At 48.6% G+C, this 20,218-nt stretch overlaps 1 protein-coding gene across 1 annotated transcript; it reads left to right on the top strand.

The window, feature by feature from the left end:
- Window positions 1-14,517: 14,517 nt before the first annotated feature.
- On the top strand, window positions 14,518-15,620 carry LOC136451541 (myb-related protein Hv33-like). The gene is made up of 2 exons (XM_066452229.1): window positions 14,518-14,793; window positions 14,893-15,620. Exons 1-2 carry the CDS (start codon window positions 14,631-14,633, stop codon window positions 15,525-15,527), a joined length of 798 nt encoding a protein of 265 aa, XP_066308326.1. The 5' UTR covers window positions 14,518-14,630; the 3' UTR covers window positions 15,528-15,620.
- Window positions 15,621-20,218: the final 4,598 nt, after the last annotated feature.

The following is a 20,218-nucleotide window of genomic DNA, read 5'->3' on the forward strand; positions in this document are numbered from 1 at the left end:
AGCTTATCTCCCAATTTCACTCTAGCTCCTAGGGCGGCCATTCTGGCATACCAGTCACATATAGGCGGATCAAGCAATGCTTTGCATGGAGAGGTATGGAAACTATAGTCAAGCATTTTATGTAGTCCTGTGACGTCTGTCAGCAGTCCAAGTATGACAGATCCAAATCTCCAGGCCTCTTGCAGCCCTTGCCGGTTCCTGATTCGGCGTGGCAAGTGATATTGATGGATTTCATCGAGGGCCTTCCATTGTCCCAAACCTTCAACTGTGTGCTGGTCATAGTCGATCTCCTAACCAAGTATGGCCATTTCATTCCCCTCCGTCACCCTTTTACGGCTGTCACAGTTGCTAAGTCATTCTTTCAGCATGTTTATCGATTACATGGCCTTCCCAGCTCTATCATTTCGGATCGTGACTGCATATTTACAAGTCACTTCTGGTCTAAGTTGTTTGTTGATGAAATATGGTCGGCAATCTACCTAGGGGTATGCCCAAGGTAGTAGATTATCGGTAGACAGATGTGCAAGCTACAAACAAGATGGTGACGTAAGACAGACATGAGGTTTTATCTAGGTTTGGCTACCGTGAAGGCGTAATACCTACGTCCTGCGTCTGATTGTATTGCTGTATGTCAATGAGAGATGTTTTTTAGAGGGGTCCCTTACCCGCCTTATATAGTCTAGGGAGCAGGGTTACAGATCTGGAAACTAATCCTAACCTGTTACAATTGCCATAGGTGGCCAGATAAGGATTCCTATTCTAACCGACCAGGATCTTGCTTGATCTCTAGGTCTGCCTTGATTCCTTGCGCGGGACTCTGAGCAGATTGGCCAGGGCCACGCGTCGTCTTCTAGTGGGCCAGACCCCCTGGTCCAGGCCAGCCCAAGCCTAGCCGTAAGGGTATAGGGGTTAATACCCCCACAGCTAGTCCCCGAGCACCATGTATTATGTGCGACACGCCGTTTGATCTTCTTCAGCTAATGCGATCTGTCTTCATGTCATCTCCAACTGGCTAAAACATTGACCAAGCAAATGTGCCAGTATTCTGGTCAGCATAGAGAGCAGTAGACCACGATTATAGCCGAAGATTCCGGTTGTCCAAAGAATGCATGGTGCTCTAAAGAAAAAAGAAAAATATTTCTTTCCTGATTAAGTGTGCCCACTTGTATTTCTAAAAAGAAATGTAAGTGACCCTTGTACAATAGTAGTTATGGCCAACAGTCAGAGCGTAGGGGTTGATAAAATAAGCACATTCACCACAAGGTGAAGTGTGCCCACTTAGTCCCCAAGCCTGGTAGTAGGTGACGCAGGCACGTGGTGCCAGGGTCTAAAAAGAATTCCCACTAAAGTTGAGAATCTAATCGTCGTACAAGCGATACGAGAAGCACCGGTAGGTGCATCGTACCGATGTAGTCCCCAAGCTTGCTGGAAGGCGAGGTATCAGCCTTGTAGCAAGGTCTAAGTGAGAAAAAATAAATGCCTCTCAACTGTATGTGAGTACAAATCACATGTAGCCGAGGAGAGCGGTCTCCGAGCAATGTTTGGAGAGTGGTCGGGGCAGTCCCCGAGCACGAGAGTGGTCAGTACAGTCCCCGAGCATGATGGTGGTCTGGACAGTCCCCGAGCATGATGGTGGTCTAGACAGTCCTCGAGCACTAATGGTGGTCTAGATAGTCCCCGTGCACAAGAAGTGTGGCAAAAAACCATATGCCACTTGTACTATTATTTTATGCATTTATTCATTTACTTGCTCTATCAAGTCCAATCTAACATGTCTGGTCAAAAAAGTAGATGGGTATAGCACGTCATACTGTCTTTTTGTCTTGTCAAGCAAACAGTTGCGTGGCACCTATAAGTAGGTGCGTCAGCATGGGCCCTCCCACACTGGTAATGAAGAGGCGCAATATATTGGCGTAGATCTCGAAGATGTGAAAACAACCGTATGTGGCACGTGCGCACGTCTCCCAAGAATCCCATGCAGATGAAATGGCATAACTCTTGGGTTAAATACAGTATAGGATAGGTAAGTTACTTTTTACTGAACCCCATTGCCATTCGCAGCCACAGCTTTCTTCTTCCTCTCGCCAACCCTAATACATCCGAAATCGCCACCAATCAATCCTCCACCATTTCCTCATTCACCAGCAAGGCCAGATTCATGGCGAAAAGTGATGCACAGAAGAAAGCAGGCATCATGGCGAAGGAATGGTGGAAATCGAGAAGCAATGAGCAGACCATTGAAGACCTCATCACCATGGGGGTACTCCATAACAAGGAGCTCGTAGGATGGCATGCGCCGGAGGGCGAGGGGTACCTCGATCCACAACTAGGTGAGATCATGGTGTTCGTAAATGGGGATTTGGGGTTCCGGTACATCCTTTTCTTCAGGGGCTCTATCTTTACTATAAGATTGGGATTTGCAATCTGCATCCCAACTCGATCCTTCTTGTCGCCACTTTCATACATCTTTGCGAAGCATATGGCGGCTTCCAGCCCCATTTCGATTTTTTCCGCCATCTTTTCTGTCTGCAGAAGAAAGGAAGCGGCAGTTCGAAGATAGCTAGCGGTGTGTACCTCAACCTCCATGATGGCATGAAAGCCCAGTACCTACACTTCCCATGGAACACGTCGCTTGACGACTGGTATAAGAAATGGTTCTACATCCACGAAGAGCCAAACACGATCACACTGTGCGACGTGGGGTACATTCCGAAGAAGAGGACAAGCTGGTCAAAGAAGCCCGAGCACCTAGAATAGATTCCAGAAATATTTAGAATGATCCAGTGGAAAAAACTGGATGGTCTGAGCAGTGGTCGGGAGCTTCATCAGTCAATGGATTCCAGCCCTGCCAGAGGAGAGTACATGCTGGCTATGAATATCAAGGTAGCGTGGACCCGACAAGGACGAGGCAGGGGGCGCTTGACAAAATCAAAGTCAAAGTCAGAATTGGAGAGCTATTTAACTTAGCTGATCCAAATTATGCCAAATTGAGCAACATCGAGCAAGCTTTCAAGCTTGCCCGACCTCCCCCAAAGGTAACTCATCTTGCCCTGTACCCGTAGTTTTATATTGTGGTAGGATAAGTGGAAACTTACTATGTTCACCTATTTTTGTTACCCAGGTTAATGGTCGAGATAGACCGATAGTGTTTGTGTCGCCACCCCCTGGAGTGGAGTGGCCACAAGGAGCTGGTCCCACCACCTAGACCAGCATCGAGATCGAAGACGAGGACGTCGATTGGGCAGTGCTTGGAGCTAGAGAGGAGGCAGCGGCCCTAGCCACTGGTAAGCGACCGACTGCCCCCAAACAGTCAAAAAAGAGATCAGCAACCACCTTGCTCACCGGGGGGCGCTAAGTATCAATGAGCCCGAGGGGGCCCGAAGGAGAAACTGGCCAGCAAGCGTCGGTAGGTGATTTTTGCCTGGTCGGATGATGACGTAGAGGAGGGAGAGGATGTAGACACCTTTCAACTTGTCCCTCAAAAGAGGAGGAAGCAACTAGAGTCGAGGAGGGAGAGGATGTAGACACCTATGGGACCCACATTGCTGATGGCAGTGAAGGATGCGGCTGGGTCAACCTCGGGAGTACCTGGGTAAGGAACGCGACCGGCGATAGGAGCGACAACTTGACCGAGCACGCCACCGACCACTACAGTGCAAAGGGCAAGCGGTAGAGGGGTCAAGCACCAAGGCCTAGCGAACAGTGCTGGATGTAGAGGGAGACCAGGCGTCACCCGCACAGCATGTGGAGCAAGTACGGCCGAAGAGACGTGCCTTGTCCACATCATTCCGCGCATCCAACATGTAAGTATTTGTAACCTTGATGTAAGTTAGCAGTTTGCATTGAATATGGTTGCCTTCTGAACTTTTCTTGGATATACTAGTTCGGCGTCCACAGAAAGTCTAGGCCAGCTAGCCGAAAGTACCAGTGGCTCCGCCAATAAGTTTAGAGCAAACTACCCTAGCAGCCAGTCACTAAGGAAGCCATAGCAGAAGATCCATCGGGGCCTCAGCAAGGGAGCAGTCAGACAACAGTCCCCGAGCAGGTGGTCGAGGGACTAACTAAACCGGGCATGAGTGTTCCGAATGCTAGACCTGCTGAGGGCAACACCTCAGCGTCGAGGGTGACTGGAGCAGACCAAGGAGCAACAACCGGAGGTGAGAGCACAACCCACATTCACCAACGCTAAAACCCATGGGAAGGCTTTGGTGATCACAGACGCTGCTGACGCCGGACCAACACCAGGGCCCGAAGAAGAGCCCGAGGAGGACGAGGTGGAGGAGGTCCTGGGCCATCCGCAAGACAAGCGACAACATGTTTATGTGTCGCTGTTGGCTGGAACGACCAATGGGTTGTCCATGAGGAAATCCCAGAGGTCGAAGAAACCAAGAAAGTTGAACAGGTGGTGAAACGGCTTATGATGGAGGTGCAGGTAAGCTTTGCTTCACCACCTGATCTTGCTGTCTAGTCAAGCTGTCTTACTTAGCTATCTGCACATAGGACTTAATGAAGACCGCAAGGTACCACAAGAAATGCTTCGACCAGATCGAGGGGATCACTGCAAGCAACAAGGAGCTGACGGCGGAGGTGGAACGCTTGCGCCACCGACTTGAAGCCGCCAACCATGAAAAGACGGTGCAAGAGTCCCAGAATCAGAACCTGGTCATCCAGCTCAGTAATAAAGAGCGGGAAAGAACAAGTAAGTAGCCATTTTATCATACTGACTACTGACAAGTGCTATTGCATTGTTGGTAGTAACAGCTGTAGTGCAGGCTTAGAAGCTGAAGTGATCCATCTCTGAGAGGAGAATAGTCGTGCGGTCATGGAGTGTGATCGCCTGAACGAGGACAATAGAAAACTGGCGCAAGACCAGTCACAGCTCTAGGACCACATGACTAAGATGACAGAGGAGCTGAAAGGTAAGCTGTTCAAACTCCTTTGCTCACTTTTGTTGCATGCCTTATTTTGTCATGGTATGATGTTTTAATAGCTTGTGTGGTTTGTAGTTTTAAAAGTCAATGCAAAGAAGCATCTGGAGGCCATGATAAAAGACCGTGATGGCTAGGAAGGCGCAATGCCAAGAGATCACCAAGGACTGTGACACCTAGAAAAGCCAGTGCCAGGAGGTGGCAAAGGGCATTTTGCTGGTCCTTAACCTCATCGATCCAGCGCTAGTAGAAGATGTGCCAAGGACGCCATAGCCGGGATTGATCGAGAGATGCCAAAAGGCATGGGGATGGTTCTAGGAGTTCATGAAGGAGGCAGGAGAGTACGCAGGCGCACATGTGATGAGCATGGTACGTGCTCACTACCCCCTAATCGATCTCAAGCGCCTAGAGGCTGGATACCCAAAGGAGGTAGATCCAGACAAGGCCGAGGAGCTACGGATGACCCAGCTAGACTTGTTGGCGAAAATAATTGGCGACATTAACCTGTGTGGAGATGCAACACCATATGTACAAGGAACACCATCAATAAGCCAGTCGAGAGCGCTTTTATTTTCAAGCCAACCGGTGAAGCCTGCGGTCTCGACCAGCCAGGCGTCGGCGGGGCCATCTTCTTCAGCTCGACCAATGCAAGAGTCCCCGAGACTCGAGCATGATGTCAGGCCTAGCGAGCAGTAGGTGTCACATGCCCCGACTAGCCATTAGTGTAGTCTATAGCTGTAGAAGAAGATGTAGTTGTGTTATTGTAAACTTGGACCTTTTCAGGCAAGCTTGTGATAACATAACTATATAACAACATGAGCTTGTTTGTTTTGTAGAAAACATGTTTAAGCTCGGACGTCATACCGATGTAACTAAGTTAGAACATGTTGGCGTTCTATTTAGTTTACCAGTTTAGTTGACACATCATCCTGAAAGGTTTGTATGGCCCTGGTTTGTCTTATGGTCGGAGTGTTTGTGCACACGTAGAAACACACAAGTCAAACCAGAGAGAACCTACCGATCACCCATAGCGTAGAGAGCGGATCCCATGCACGCGTTGGGAGAAACCAGAGATAGGGTCTGCTCCAAAAACCCGAGAAGGAATGGTGGTCGGTTTTAACTGGTAGAGTTAGAATAACAATAGACTTCGAAATGACACATTAGAGTGGTCGGAGAAATCATAATAGCTTTATTGAAATAACTCGAAAGTACAAGAGGGGTACATATCTTGGTAGTTAAGCATAGAAACGCCTAAGCTTATCAATGTGCCATGAATTTGGTATGTCTGTACCAGTCTAGTTGAGTGAACCTATAAGATGTTGGATGTGTAACCTCCTTGATCATGCAAGGGCCCTTCCCATGGGGTTGCGAGTTTGTGGACGCTAGCCTGATTCGTCTTCCATTTCAGGACCAGGTGCCCAACCATGAAGAAATGCTCCTCGATGTTCTTGTAGTACCTGCGCAACACAGCAATGGTATTTGGCTGTACGTATACAAGAATCAAGCTGCTTCTCTTCTACACTATTCACTTCTAGCTCCCATACTTCATTGGCCATGTCTTCATTGAAGTTCTCAACCCGTGCTGATCTGAAGGCTATATCTGCCGGGAGCACTGCCTCAGCGCCATAAATCATAAAGTATGGTGATACACTGGTATTGTAACTAGGCTGGGTTCTGAGACCCCAGACCATGGCTGGTAACTCTTTGAGCCATCTTTCGGGAGCTTTGTCATTTTCTCTGTACATCCTCTTCTTAAGTGCGTCCAGGATCATACCATTTGCCCGATCGACCTGTCCATTAGCTCTAGGGTGTGCCACCGAGACTGTATTTGACTACTATGCTCCTTTCATCGCAAAAGTCCCAAAAAGCGTTCTCGGTGAACTGAGTGCCCAGATCAGTGATGATGCTGTTGGGTATGCCAAAGCGATGGAAGACCTGGTCGAGGAATGCGATAGCCTTTTCTGAAGATGCCTTGACCAGGGGCATGTACTCTATAATCACTTAGAGAATTTGTCAGTCAGCACAAAGACGCATGTAAATTTCCTAGGGGCCGGTTTAAAAGGCCCGATCATATCCAGTCCCTAGCATGCGAAGGACCAGGAGGCTAGTATAGTCTGAATCTCATGTGCTGGTACGTGGATTCTCTTGGCAAAGAACTGACAACCTTCACAATGGCAGACTAGCTTCTCTGCATCAGCTACGGCTGACGGCCAATAGAACCCTGCTCAGAAAGCCTTGCCAACCAGCGTTCTCGAGGCCGCGTGGTTGCCGCAGGAGCCAGAGTGAATTTTGTCTAGGAGATGTTCACCATCCTCCTAGGTTATACACTTCATCAACATTTCCTCCTTCGCGTTCTTGCACCACAATTTGCCATCGATGAGCAGATACTGCTTACTGCGACGCATTAGGCGTTCGTTTTCTGTCCGATCGGTGTAACCGCTACCATCTGTCAGGTACTTGATGAAAGGTACTCTCCAGTCAGTCTCCTTAATGGTTGGAGATGGTGTGGTGGTGTTTGATGCCAGAACCATAGCCACCAATAGCTGGTCTAGAGGCTTGTCGACTGCGGGATCTTCTTCTTTGATGGAGGGCATGAGCAGGTCTTGAACAAATACGCCATGTGGGACTTTAGCTCGGGATGATCCTAACTTTGACAGCACATCTGCTGCTTGATTTTTGTCCTGGACCACATGTGGGTACTCGATGCCATAGAACTTGTCTTCCAGCTTTCTAATCGCTTTGCAGTATGCGTCCATCTTTTCGCTGGTCATATCCCAGACCTTGTTGAGTTGGTTGATGACCAGAGCTGAGTCTCCATAGACATAGAAATGCTTGACATCGAGCTTGACCACAATGCGTAGACCGTGTAGGCATGCTTCATACTCAGCGGCGTTATTAGACGCCGGGAAATAAATCCTGAGGACATATCGGAGCTGCTCCCTGGACAGTGATATGAAAAGGACTCCTACTCCTGCACCGTCGATGTTGAGAGAGCCATTGAAGTAATCATCCAATACTCGACGGGCCCCTGAGAGGCAGGTGTCCTTAAGTCTGTCCACTCGACGATGAAATCGACAAGTGCCTGAGACTTGATTGTAGTATGGCTTGCAAATTCCAAGGAGAAAGGGCATAACTCCATTGCCCATTTGACGATGTGCCCATTTGCATCCTTATTGCGAATGATGTCTCCTAGAGGGTACTCAGTCATGACCACCACACGATATCCATCGAAGTAGTGTTTCAACTTTCGGGATGTGATTAGTATGGCATAGATTAGTTTCTGAATCTATGGGTACCTGGTCTTGGACTCATTGAGCACCTCACTAATGAAATAGATTGGTCGCTGTACCTTGTAGACATGGCCGAGCTCATCGCGCTCGACCACCATGGCGGTGGAGACCACTCGATTAGTTGCCGTGATGTAAAGCAGGAGGGTTTCATCTTCTCTGGGAGCAGTGAGGACCGGAGGTGATGTAAGGAATTGTTTCAGCTATGTAAAGGCAGCATCTGCTTCCTTCGACCATTCAAACTTCTCAGATGCTTTGAGCAGCTGGAAAAACAGTAGTCCTTTCTCGCCTAGTCTTGATATGAAATGACTGAGGGCAGCCATGCATCCGGTAAGCTTCTGAACATCCTTCACCTTTTTAGGCGGCTTCATGTCCAAGACAGCTTTTACTTTCTCTGGGTTAGGGCATATGCCATCGTGACTGACGATGTTGCCAAGCAGTATACCAGATGGAACACCAAAGATGCACTTCTTTGGGTTTAACTTCCATTGGAATGTGTTAAGGGCTGCAAAGGTGCGTTCTAGGTTGTCGACAAGGGTATATGCTTCCTTGGTTTTGACAACTACATCATCAACATAAGCCTCGACGAGGTCGTCTTTTATCTCATCTTTGAGGCAGGCCTGTATGGCGCGTTGGTAGGTAGCCCTGGTGTTCTTGATCTCGAATGACATGGTCGTGTAGTAGTAGGCGCCGAAAGGCGTGATGAAGGATGTCTTGATCTGGTCGTTCTTTTTTAGAGCGATCTGGTGATAACCAGAGTAGCAATCGAGAAAGGAAAGTAGCTCGCAACTGGTAGTTGAATCTATGACCTCGTCTATGCGAGGTAAGCCGAAGGGGTCTTTAGGGCAGTGTTTGTTGAGATTAGTGTAATCAACGCACATTCTCCATTCCTTATTCTTTTTGCGTACAAGAACCGGGTTGGCTAACCACTCCGGATGATACACTTCTTTGATAAATCCGGCTGCTAAAAGCTGTGTAACTTCTACCCTAATAGCCTCCTTTTTGTCGTGAGCGAACCGTCGTAGCTTCTGCTTGATGGGTTTGGCCTTGCCATCGACATTTAAGGAGTGCTTGATCAAGTTCCGAGGTACACCAGGCATGTCAGTGGGTTTCCATGCGAACACACTCACGTTGCTTCTTAGGAACCTGACGAGCATGTCTTCCTATTTAGGATCTAGGTTGGCCCCGATAAGGGCTGTTTTGCTAGGATCGCTGTCGGCCAGCTAGATCTCTTTGTGCTCTTTGGACTTGATGTTCTTGCGTGGGGCCTCAAGCTCTAGGATCTCCAGGTGATCGGCTGGGGTCTTCTTAGCATCGAACGTGGTCTCGGCCATGTGAATAGAGAGGTCGTGAGCCTCTGCTATTTTGAAGCTGTCATCCTCGTAGGTGTAAGCTGCGTACACGTTGCCTCTGAGAGTTAGAACCCCCTTCTCAATAGGCATCTTGAGCACCAAATACCTGTAGTGAGGTATGGCCATGAACTTGGTGAGCGTTGGTCGACTAAGGATAGCATGGTAGGTGCCTTCGAAGTTGGTGACCACGAAGTTGACGTAGTCAGTGTGGAAGTGGTCTAGGGTACCAAATTGCATAGAAAGCATGATCTGCCCGAGAGGTGTAGAGCTCTGTCCAGGGGAGAACACCCCAGAACTGTGCCTCGTATGGCTTGAGATCAGCCTGGGTTATCTTCAGGGCTGTCAAACTATTTTTGAACAGTATATCGATGGAACTGCCACCGTCAACCAGCACTCTATCGAACTGAACCTTGTTGATACAAGGATCAAGAACGAGGGGAAAACGCCCTGGCTCAGGTATAGCAGCTCATTGGTCCTTTCTGCTGAAGGAGATCTCGCGGTGAGACCAAGGAGGGAGCCGCGGATCAGCGATGAGGTTGTCGGCGTTGGCCACGTTCAAGCAAGCGCGGGTGAGCAGCTTGCGTTCTCGTTTGGTCTCGATGGACACTTTGCCCCCAATGATGGTGTGGACACGATCGATTGGCTTGACGTACTTGTGACGGGGATCTGTGTCTTCATCATCGTTGTCCTTGTTACGTTGTTCCCCTGCGTCGTTAGGCTTGTCGGATGTATCCAGAACCTGTTGACGCGTGTAGATAGATTTAAGAACATGGCAATTCTCCATGGTATGGTTTGACTTGGGATAGAGCTGGCAGGGTCCTTTCAATGCTTTGGCGTAGTCTTCTTCGTAGTTGCGACGTCCGCCACCTTTTTTAACGGTGTTTACTTCGCCGTCATCTTCCCGAGCACGCTTGCCCCTGTAATCGTCACGGCGATTACGCCGCTGATTACACTGGTCGCGGTGGTCGTGGGAATCGGTGCGCTGGTTGCGGCGATCAAAATTATCGTTCTGACCACGGTTGCCGCGATAGTCGTCGTGGTGTGGGGGTGGTCGAGGCATGGAACCCTTGCTGCTTCTTCGATGATTATCTTTTTAGCATCATCGACATCCGCATATTTTTTAGCAGTGGCTAGGAGCGCTGTGACCAATTCAGGTCTTTTGTGGAGGAGCTTGTCCCTTAGGGCATCGTGGAAGCGGAGACCAGTGATGAAAGCTTCAATTGCCTCATTGTCGAAGATTGACGGGACCTTGATACGCATCTCTGAGAAGCGTCGGACGTACTCGCACAGTGGCTCATCTTTGCGATCTTGAATCCGCTGCAGATCATATTTGTTGCCGGGTTATTCGCAAGTAGCAATGAAGTTGTCGATGAATGCTTGCTTGAGCTCTTGCCAAGAATCAAAGTAGTTCGCCGGTAAACTGACCAGCCATTGGTGGCCTGCATGGCCGACGGTGAGTGGGAAGTAATTAGACATGACGTGCTCGTCAGCCATGGCTGATCTGCACGTGGTTTCGTAGAGCATGACCCATAACTCAGGGTTCTCCTTGCCGTCGCACTTCTGAAGTTTTTCTAGCTTGAAGTTCATATGATTTGGCGAAGGTGTGGAATAAACTGCTTCAAACCCGGAGGGTAGTGGGTAGTATCATATTCCATATGGCGATAGCTTTCGTAGGATGCACGATCGTTGGCTCTTTGGTTGATGCGATCGCGCAGATCGTGTTCTCTGAGGGAATGGCGGAGATCGTTATTGCCATCACGGTGATCCTGATTGCCATCCTGGTTGACCCTGCGACCATGGTTACCACGGCGATTGTTGTGGTTGTCTCGTCGATTATCGTCCTGGTTGTTGCGGCGGTTGTCATCCCGACCACCATCGTGACCACCGTTTCAGCCTTGATGATTGTCCGATGGGTCGTTATTGCATGAGCCACGTTGGTTGGGTGACTGTGGGAGACTTGAGTACTAGCGACTGCGGGTTGATTCGACTGAGACGGACGAAGCCCGGGCTTGGTTTGCGATCTCTGTGGTCTGGGCCATAGCAGCCGTTAGGTAGGCTTGTACATCATCATGAATTGCCTGAGTTTCTAGGGTATTGGGTAGTCATTGCATTGTTGCCATAGCAACAGCTACGTTGGCGCTTGGAGTCCTAAAGACCTTCTTTTTCCCCTACCCTATCAAAGGCATTGTTGAGGTCATGTGGCTGGAACCTTATGCGTCATGCCTCCTCTTCTGCCTCAGCTTCGGCTTGTCGATGGTTAAACCGGTCAATATTGCGTGCTTCGCATGCTAGTCTTTCTTGTTCTGTTTCGCCAACTGCCGGTGGTTCGTCATTACTGACGACATTGATCAAGTCTCCTCGCCTTGGTGGGAAGGATGGGAATCGTGGAAACCCCGAGGCGTGGTCTGGGATATCCAGATCGTATTCAACGCCTTCATTATCATGATGCTGGAGCTCGGTGTGGACAGAGCCATTAGATGCGATGCCGGACGAGGAGCTTGAGCCGCCCTCTAGAACTGTGTGGACCGATCCTTCTTGATACTCCTCAATCCAGGACCGTGTTGATGAAGTTGCGTAGGCCGTAGGGCTGAGCCTGGTAGTTCTCCATCGAGGCTTCGCACTCGGAGAGCCGGAGACCCATCGCGGGGGCTGGTCGACAACAAATGGAGCGCTCTTTCAGGAGTAGACGTGACCACGAGATCCGTACCGAGTCGTGCAGGATGACTGGCCCGAGCTGGTCGGGTAGATCTGTTGTGGGTAGTGGTTACCTGCTCATTAGGTTGATTTTGAATGAAACTTACCAGAGCTAGGGTTTCAGCAAGCTTGGTGCCGACCCGATCGATGGAGTTGAGCAGGTCGGTGTTGTCGATCTGCCTCCCTTTGTAGCGAGGAAGCGGACGACAGGTTGTCGGCATGGCTGAAGACGATGCTAGTGTGGCCGGAGCCAGATCCACCGTGGTCGGAGCCATAGCCGATGCAGGTGAAGCAGTGGTCGACGCAGATTGAATCCGCTGCCTCCTCCTGCGGTCATGGAGATGAAGTCGTCGGAAGCCAGTGGTCCAGGTGATCTAGCCGATGGTGAACGTGAGGCCGCTTCGGCGTAGCCATGGAAACAGGGATGATGACCATCTTGTTCGTCTGGAGAGCAGTACGCACACCCCCTACCTGGCGCGCCACTGTCGATGAAATATGGTCGGCAATCTACCTAGGGGTATGCCCAAGGTAGTAGATTGTCGGTAGACAGATGTGCAAGCTACAAACAAGATGGTGACGCAAGACAGACACGAGGTTTTATCCAGGTTCGGCGCCAGTGAAGGCGTAATACCTACATCCTGCGTCTGATTGTATTGCTATATGTCAATGAGAGATGTTTTTTAGAGGGGTCCCCTGCCCGCCTTATATAGTCTGGGGAGCGGGATTACAGATCTGGAAACTAATCCTAACCAGTTATAATTGCCATAGGTGGCCGGATAAGGATTCCTATTCTAACCGACCAGGATCTTGCTTGATCTCCAGGTCTGCCTTGATTCCTTGCGCGGGACTCCGAGCAGATTGGCCGGGCCACGCGTCATCTTCTAGTGGGCCAGACCCCCTGGTCCGGGCCGGCCCAAGCCTAGCCATAAGGGTATAGGGGTTAATACCCCCACACTGTTCAAGCTAGGCGGATGTGTCCCTCTGCCGCAACACCGCCTACCACCCCCAATCTGATGGTCAGACAGAGCGGCTTAACCAGTGCCTAGAAACCTATTTGAGGTGCCTTGTCCATGCTTGCCCCCAACAAATGGAGTCAGTGGTTGCGATCTGCAGAATTTTGGTATAATTCTTGTTTCCATTCGGCCATCGGGCGCTCACCCTTTGAGGCGCTATATGGATATCCTCCGCTGTTTCCTGGCTGTTGACACTTCTGCTGTCTCTCATCCAGAAGTCATTGTTTGGGCTTCAGACCGACAGTGGATGGACCAGCTTCTCCAACATCACCTCAACCGGGCCAAGCAACGGATGAAGAAACAGTCTGCTCAACATAGATCAGAGCGCAGTTTTGCAGTGGGTGATCTCGTCTACCTCAAGTTGCAGCCGTATGTCCAAACTTCCCTGGCACCTCGCTCCCATCAGAAACTTGCTTTCCGCTTCTTCGGACCATTCTAGATTCTGGCTCGTGTCGGTTCAGTAGCTTATAAGATGGAATTGCCTGCTCACTCGGCAATTCATCTGGTTTTTCATGTTTCACAACAGAAGAAGGCTGTTGGTGCCCATCATCAGGTAATCCCCACCTTACCGTCTGACTTTGCCATCCACTTGGCTCCAGAACAGGTTCTGCAGACTCGTATGGTCGCCCATGGTTCTTCTACTATACCTCAAGTCCTTGTCAAATGGAACAATCTGCCGTCGGCATTGGCTACTTGGGAAGACTTTGAAGCTGTTCGCCAAGAGTATCCACGCGCCACTGCTTGGGGGCAAGCAGTGTTCCAAGGGGGAGGGGATGTCAGCCACCGTAGTAACACGGCCCAAGAGCAAGATGGAGCACCCAGGAACCGGCCCAGAGGAAGAATGCCTAGGAAGCCCAACCCGTGAGTATTCGGCGAGCAATGGGCTTGAACTCTTCGGCGCTTGCATGTGTGACGAGGCTGAGCCTCTGTAAAGACTATATCAGTCGGCGTGAGGAAGAGAGAATCATCAGACATTTGTAAACACTGAACCGGATTTCCTAAACTAAGAACTCTTCCGCGCTATCTCTTGTTCCTTCTTCCTCCAATTTCTTCTTCCCCGGTTCTTCCCATCTCCTACTGCTATCGCTCACACACAACCAATAGGATCCATGGTTTGGTATCTGCTGTACACTTGCACTTGGTCGCATGCATCCTATACTACTAGCTACCTCCCCCAGGCAGGGAGAATATGTACAGAGAAGCATATGCCTCCTGTCTGTGCATTTATGTTTATATATATACTGCAGTCCGAGGCAGTGCAGTCACACACACACACGACTACTAGCAGGCAGCACGCAGCATCAACTAGCCAATCTCTATACTTGCCTACAGCAGCAGTAACCAGACAGAGTAGCAATGGTGCGGAAGCCGATCCACGCTGACGCCGGCGCTAATGGTCCAGAGGCGAACAAGGAGAAGGAGAGGAAGGGGTTGTGGTCACCGGAGGAGGACGAGCGGCTCTTCGCCCAGATCACCTACCACGGCGTCTCCACCTGGAGCTCCGTCGCGCAGCTAGCAGGCAAGATTCAATTCTTGGGAACTAGATTTCATTTCAGTTATTGGACAATACATACAGTACAATTAAGTAATCTGTTCTTGAATGCTGATGAATGCGCAGGGCTGCGGAGGAGCGGCAAGAGCTGCAGGCTGCGGTGGATGAACTACCTGCGCCCAGACCTCAAGAAGGAGCCCATCTCCAAGCGCGAGGAGGAGACCATCATCTCCTTGCAGCAGTCGCTTGGCAACAGGTGGTCGACGATCGCGTCGAGGATGCCGGGCAGGACGGACAACGAGATCAAAAACTACTGGAACTCCCGCATCAGGAAGCGCCTCAATGCTACCGCCAAGGACAGCACCGCTGAGCCCGCGCCGGCGGCCGCGAGAGGGAAGGAAGATTCGGCCAATGCTACGCCGCAGGCGGCTCAGCCTACGCCTGTCCATATCACGGCGCGGTTCCCTGTGTTCGGGTGCCAGATGCTCGACGGAGCCGGCGGCGGCATGTTATCTACCGGCAGCGGCAGTGGCGAGAGTCCCCAGTCGTCGACCACTACTAGTACGCAGCAGAACGCGGGTGACCAGAGCGAGCCGAGCGTCGGCGGCGACGGTGGCTGTGGCGACAGCAACATGCTCCATTTCCTCTCGTTCGATGATCTGGATTATTATCCCGGGGATCTGCTCGTGGATGTTCCTGGGGCCATGGACGGGTGGGAGAGCCAACTGTACTCTGCGAATTGGATGAGCTCGCTCTGTTGATCACTGCCAATAATTGCATATAGCACAACCATATATAGTCTTGTTCCCGCCGATCATAGGCTGTATGAATTATCTATGTGAAATTTTCGCTGTTTTTTTTTCGGACAAGGAATGCTTGATGACGTGTGGGCTGTGTGATGTTACTCCAAAAGAAAGATGACTAGGCTAGCCAATTGTCAGCGTGGAAAAAAAAATTGACCAATCAATTGTCTTTTTTTTCTCAAATACACAAAAGATTTGTGCATCAATTTATCTATATAAGCAGCCGCATGCAGGGCAAGATCCGTCCCAAAAAACACAACTTTAACATATACTGAGTACCAAGTAGAACCAATTCGAGTTCGATCAAATTTATAAAAAAAATAATTAATTCAGTCAAACGATATCAAAATACCTATTTGTGTTTTAAATACTGATACTTTTTTAGAATTTAGTCAAACTTATTCAAAGTATATTTTGATAGCATATACCTATTTGTGTTTTAAATACTGATACTTTTTTAGAATTTAGTCAAACTTTAGAACGTTTGAATTGTATTCTTTTTAGTATTGAGGTGTTACAGTTTTTTTATGACGAGCTTTTGGTGGATATGTAGATTGCTAGTTTTTTTACCACAGATGTAGATTGCTTGTTAATTAACTAGCAATCGTCTGACAACCGACGAACATTGTTCCGCTTACCTTGAGTCACACTCTAGAATTAATTTAATTTCTGGTTGAACTATACAGTCTACACGCAAATCAGCAAACACATATATATTGGAAAGCATTGGGACTTAATTAGAGTTGAACAAAAATGAGACAAACCTAGAATGTAGTTACGGCTGTTAGAGCTCCAAGAGATGATGTATATTTGTCTAGAGTAAAATTTTAGGGTTTTTTTTTTTTTGCAAAAACAGGGTCCAACAGGTTTTGTATGCAGTAATCCAAATAAGAAGCCATCTATCTCGGATTTCTTGCTATCCACGGGAGTCCTATTCTTGCGAGTCGTGAGAAAGAAGCAGTCCGCGAGCGCTAGGAACCAGGATCAGTTGAGATTTGGATGGCAGGTATATTGTCCGTGAGAAAGAAGCAAAATAGCTAGACCGTTGTAGACTCCTCTCTTTTTCTTTTCTATTTTACACAAAATGGCTAAACTAAGGAATTTGGCTATTAGTTTTAGACGAGCTCTTGCAGTTGCTCTTAGCATACTACTAGCACTAGGCATGCAGCATGAATATGAGGCAGACAGAGACACCGAGTTAAACATGCGAGTCCAGCAGACCAGCAGGATCCAGCAGCCAACTAGCGGCCATGGAATCGTCGTCGATCGTCGGCGCGACCACGGATGGTGCATGACTGATGGCAGCTGCAGGAAAAGAACTAGTAAAGCTAAGCTAGCGCACAACGGCGCATGCAGCACGAGAGAGATTAAATTAATTATCAGCGTGCGACTGCAGACAGCAAGGTTAATGTCTTGTGTTTATCCGTATATGCCCATGCCCATGCCCTAGCCTTAGCTTGCTTTACAGCAGATCATCAGCGCATGTCGGATCGGATCCGTCTTCGGTCCAGCCTAGCTAGCTAAGCCATAGCCGCCTTCCTGCAGGTGCAGCGCTCGTAGCTAAGCCATGGCGGTAGCAGACAGATCAGTCATCCAGGTGGTCATTAACATTTAAAAACCCAATAAGTCTCTCATCAGTCATCAGGTCCATGCGAAGATCCATCCACCACCCCCTGCTGGAGCTGGACTGGACTGTCGTCGTTGGACTATTGAATTGGATAGAAGCACACACGCAGCACACTCGACTCGTCCAGTTACACTGCATTTTGGATGAACGCGCGCGTGGCTAATAACAACGGCGACTGATGAGCGATGACCAAGAGTATTGACAACGACGCGTACGATGGCCCGGACCCCTGGTCGATCAAAAGGGATAAAATGATGATGACTGGGTGCTAGTAGTAGAGTAGTAGGGCTCACCTGACAGTAACTGTTATATAGCTACATAGCTGACACGGATCAAAGTGCACTAGCTACATAGCTGCTGACACAGGCCCGGCCCTGGGGGGGGGTGCGAGCTGTGCACTGGCACAGGCCCTCGAAGCCAAGGGGCCTAATCCTAGGTATGTACACACTATAAGCTATAGCTGGTATACTCTGGTTCAATAGAAAATCATATATGTGGCCAAAAAATACTGGAGCGTGTGTCGATTTCCCTTCCGCCGCGGCCGCTCTCTTCGTCGCTTCATAGCTGCGTCTTCGCGTCCGGTGTCATTCTTGCGCGTTGTCGTAAATGAAGGGCCCATCTTTCTGGCCAAGCTCCAGGCCCATAAATTGACAGGACCGGGCCTGCTGACACCTGACAGTAACTGTTATATAGCTCACGTTGTATTCGTGCTCAATTCATCCATCACACGTCGCGTAATTCTCCCCTGATGAAGATGAATCTCTAATCTATGGTTTCTTGTCCTTTCCACGGCTAATTAAACTCGCCATTAGGAACGTAGCGGGTATGGAAATCACGTGCATATAAAGGTCACTGTCTGTTGTCTATCTGCACTGCCCCTCATCAGTCATCACATATCTGCAGACTGCAGTAGAAGCAGCTCGTCGTACCCTAGTAGTACTATTAATTAGTTGCGCGTCGTTATTAACTGGGTGGTGTCTGGGCTCACATTCTTGGCGGAGTCAGTTGGGCTCCAATGGGCCTGTTCGTAGCTAGGCCTAACCAGAAACCGGATCATCGGGCCGGCCTGCCCGAGGAATAGGATCAGCGTATGGGCCGAAATTGGCCATTTTAGCTCTCTCTTTTCCCAAACATCTTTTCTTTTTTTGAGGGAACCCAATCATCTTTTCTTTACCTTTTCTGATAGCTCCTTGCCTGTAGACGATTCATTGATTGTAGCAGCTGATCGCCTGTCAACGAACGAGTGCGGTCCGCTTGATGCAGGTTCCGATTCCGCGTATACAGCTCTACTAGTTAACCAAGTTGTTTGTTAGATTAGAAACCAACAAATCATCAGACGTTCGTGACTAGTTTTCTTTTAGGGTAATGCTCCCTCCAGGACGTCCCTGTTGGTGGGACATAATGCCTTGTTATCCGCTCTTATATATGTTCCTCTTCAGGCATCGTAATTTCTTCAAAAAAAAATCACCATAGCGCCGCGAGTCCGTGACTGCGCTCCGCCGCACCTCCCGCCCGCCTTCCTTGTGTTACAACGGGACATACACCTTATGGCATAAGGTCATGCTGCTCGAAGATTTATTCCGATCCATCTCTTGACACATGCGGCCATCCGCCTGCTGTCAAATCCGTTACTTTAATTTTAATTTAAAGTGCAAAAGATGTACATATTTTCTGAAATGAGAAAACATATATACAAATGAAACCCGCATTGGAAAGTTGATTTTCACAATTTAAATGCTCTATCTAATCTAGGGGCGCCAACAATATCTATCTTGAGCATTGTACTGATAAAGAAAGAGTTGTTTGGGTCCACGTGAAGATAAACAAAAGAGCAGCACGTTATATTATTAAAAAAAATACAGCAATGTTCCTTTCTCCACTTGTATCATCACCTTCGCATCTCCAGCTCTCCTTTCCCAACACCGCTCCCTGCACTTCTGCTTTCCTTTTCGACCGTCGCTCACAGCACCTCCCATGTGCTTCGTCGCCAAATTAACCCTCTACTACCCAAATCGGAATCTCCCTCTACCAAATCGAGTTTCCGATGTTAAGATCAAGCTACCCTATAGATGGATTGATTCCCCTCTTCCAAATCATATTCCATAGGAAAGCATCCTCTAGATCAGTCGCAAGTTCGCAACTCCTGTGGAGATCAAGGAGGAGGCCCAGTTTTAGGTAAAGAGGTAAAGCCCCTATGGAATTTGGATCCACCGGCATTGAGCTTTCCCCGATGTCCTCCTTTGCAGCTTCACTTGTTCCACCTCCGCCGCGCCGCTCCTAGCTGCCAGTGCGCGGTCGTCCTCGGTGCCCCAGCATGCTTCCGAGTCGCACAACGCCAACTTCCCGATGAGGTTCCCGCCATGTTAGATCATGTGGCATCTCTAAGTTTTGGTGCCTGACATTAAAGATGATTGGAGGGTCATGCTCCTTTGGTTGCCGTTGGCGTTACTAAGTTCCAACGTGTTGGAATTACATAGTCGTCAACGTGGTTTAGAATTGAAGATTGTTATTAGGGAGCTCTGGATATCTAGCGTATGTTTCTTTACATCCAGAGGCTTGCATGTAAATAGGGATATAATTGTGCTACCTTATTAGTAGAATCCATTTCCCTTCAACAAAAACAAAAAATCCATCAAACAACCTTTATGACTTTCCCTTCTTACCATTACTTTGTCAATATAGTTTTTTGCGTAATTTTATAAGAAACTTATTATAATAGGTTTTCTACATGACCGTTGCAGCTCAATTCTTGTTCGTAACTGTCAGAGGAAAACTTTATCGTAACAATTTCTTTAACATAGATTTTTAACTAAACTTTTATAATTTATATAATAAGTTTTACGGATAATGTATCTTATGCATAAGATTTTTTGTTGTTCAATGTCTTTCAAGGAAATTATGTATAACTTATCCAGCATAATTTTTTCATATTTTTATTTAGAAACTTCTCCCTCTGAGAAGAAAAATGGGTAGATCATCCGCAAAAAAAAATGGGAGATCAATATAGAAAAAAGAAGGAAAA

The sequence above is a fragment of the Miscanthus floridulus genome, chromosome 5 (genome assembly GCF_019320115.1).
Source record: "Miscanthus floridulus cultivar M001 chromosome 5, ASM1932011v1, whole genome shotgun sequence".
NCBI classification, from domain to species: Eukaryota; Viridiplantae; Streptophyta; class Magnoliopsida; order Poales; family Poaceae; genus Miscanthus; species Miscanthus floridulus.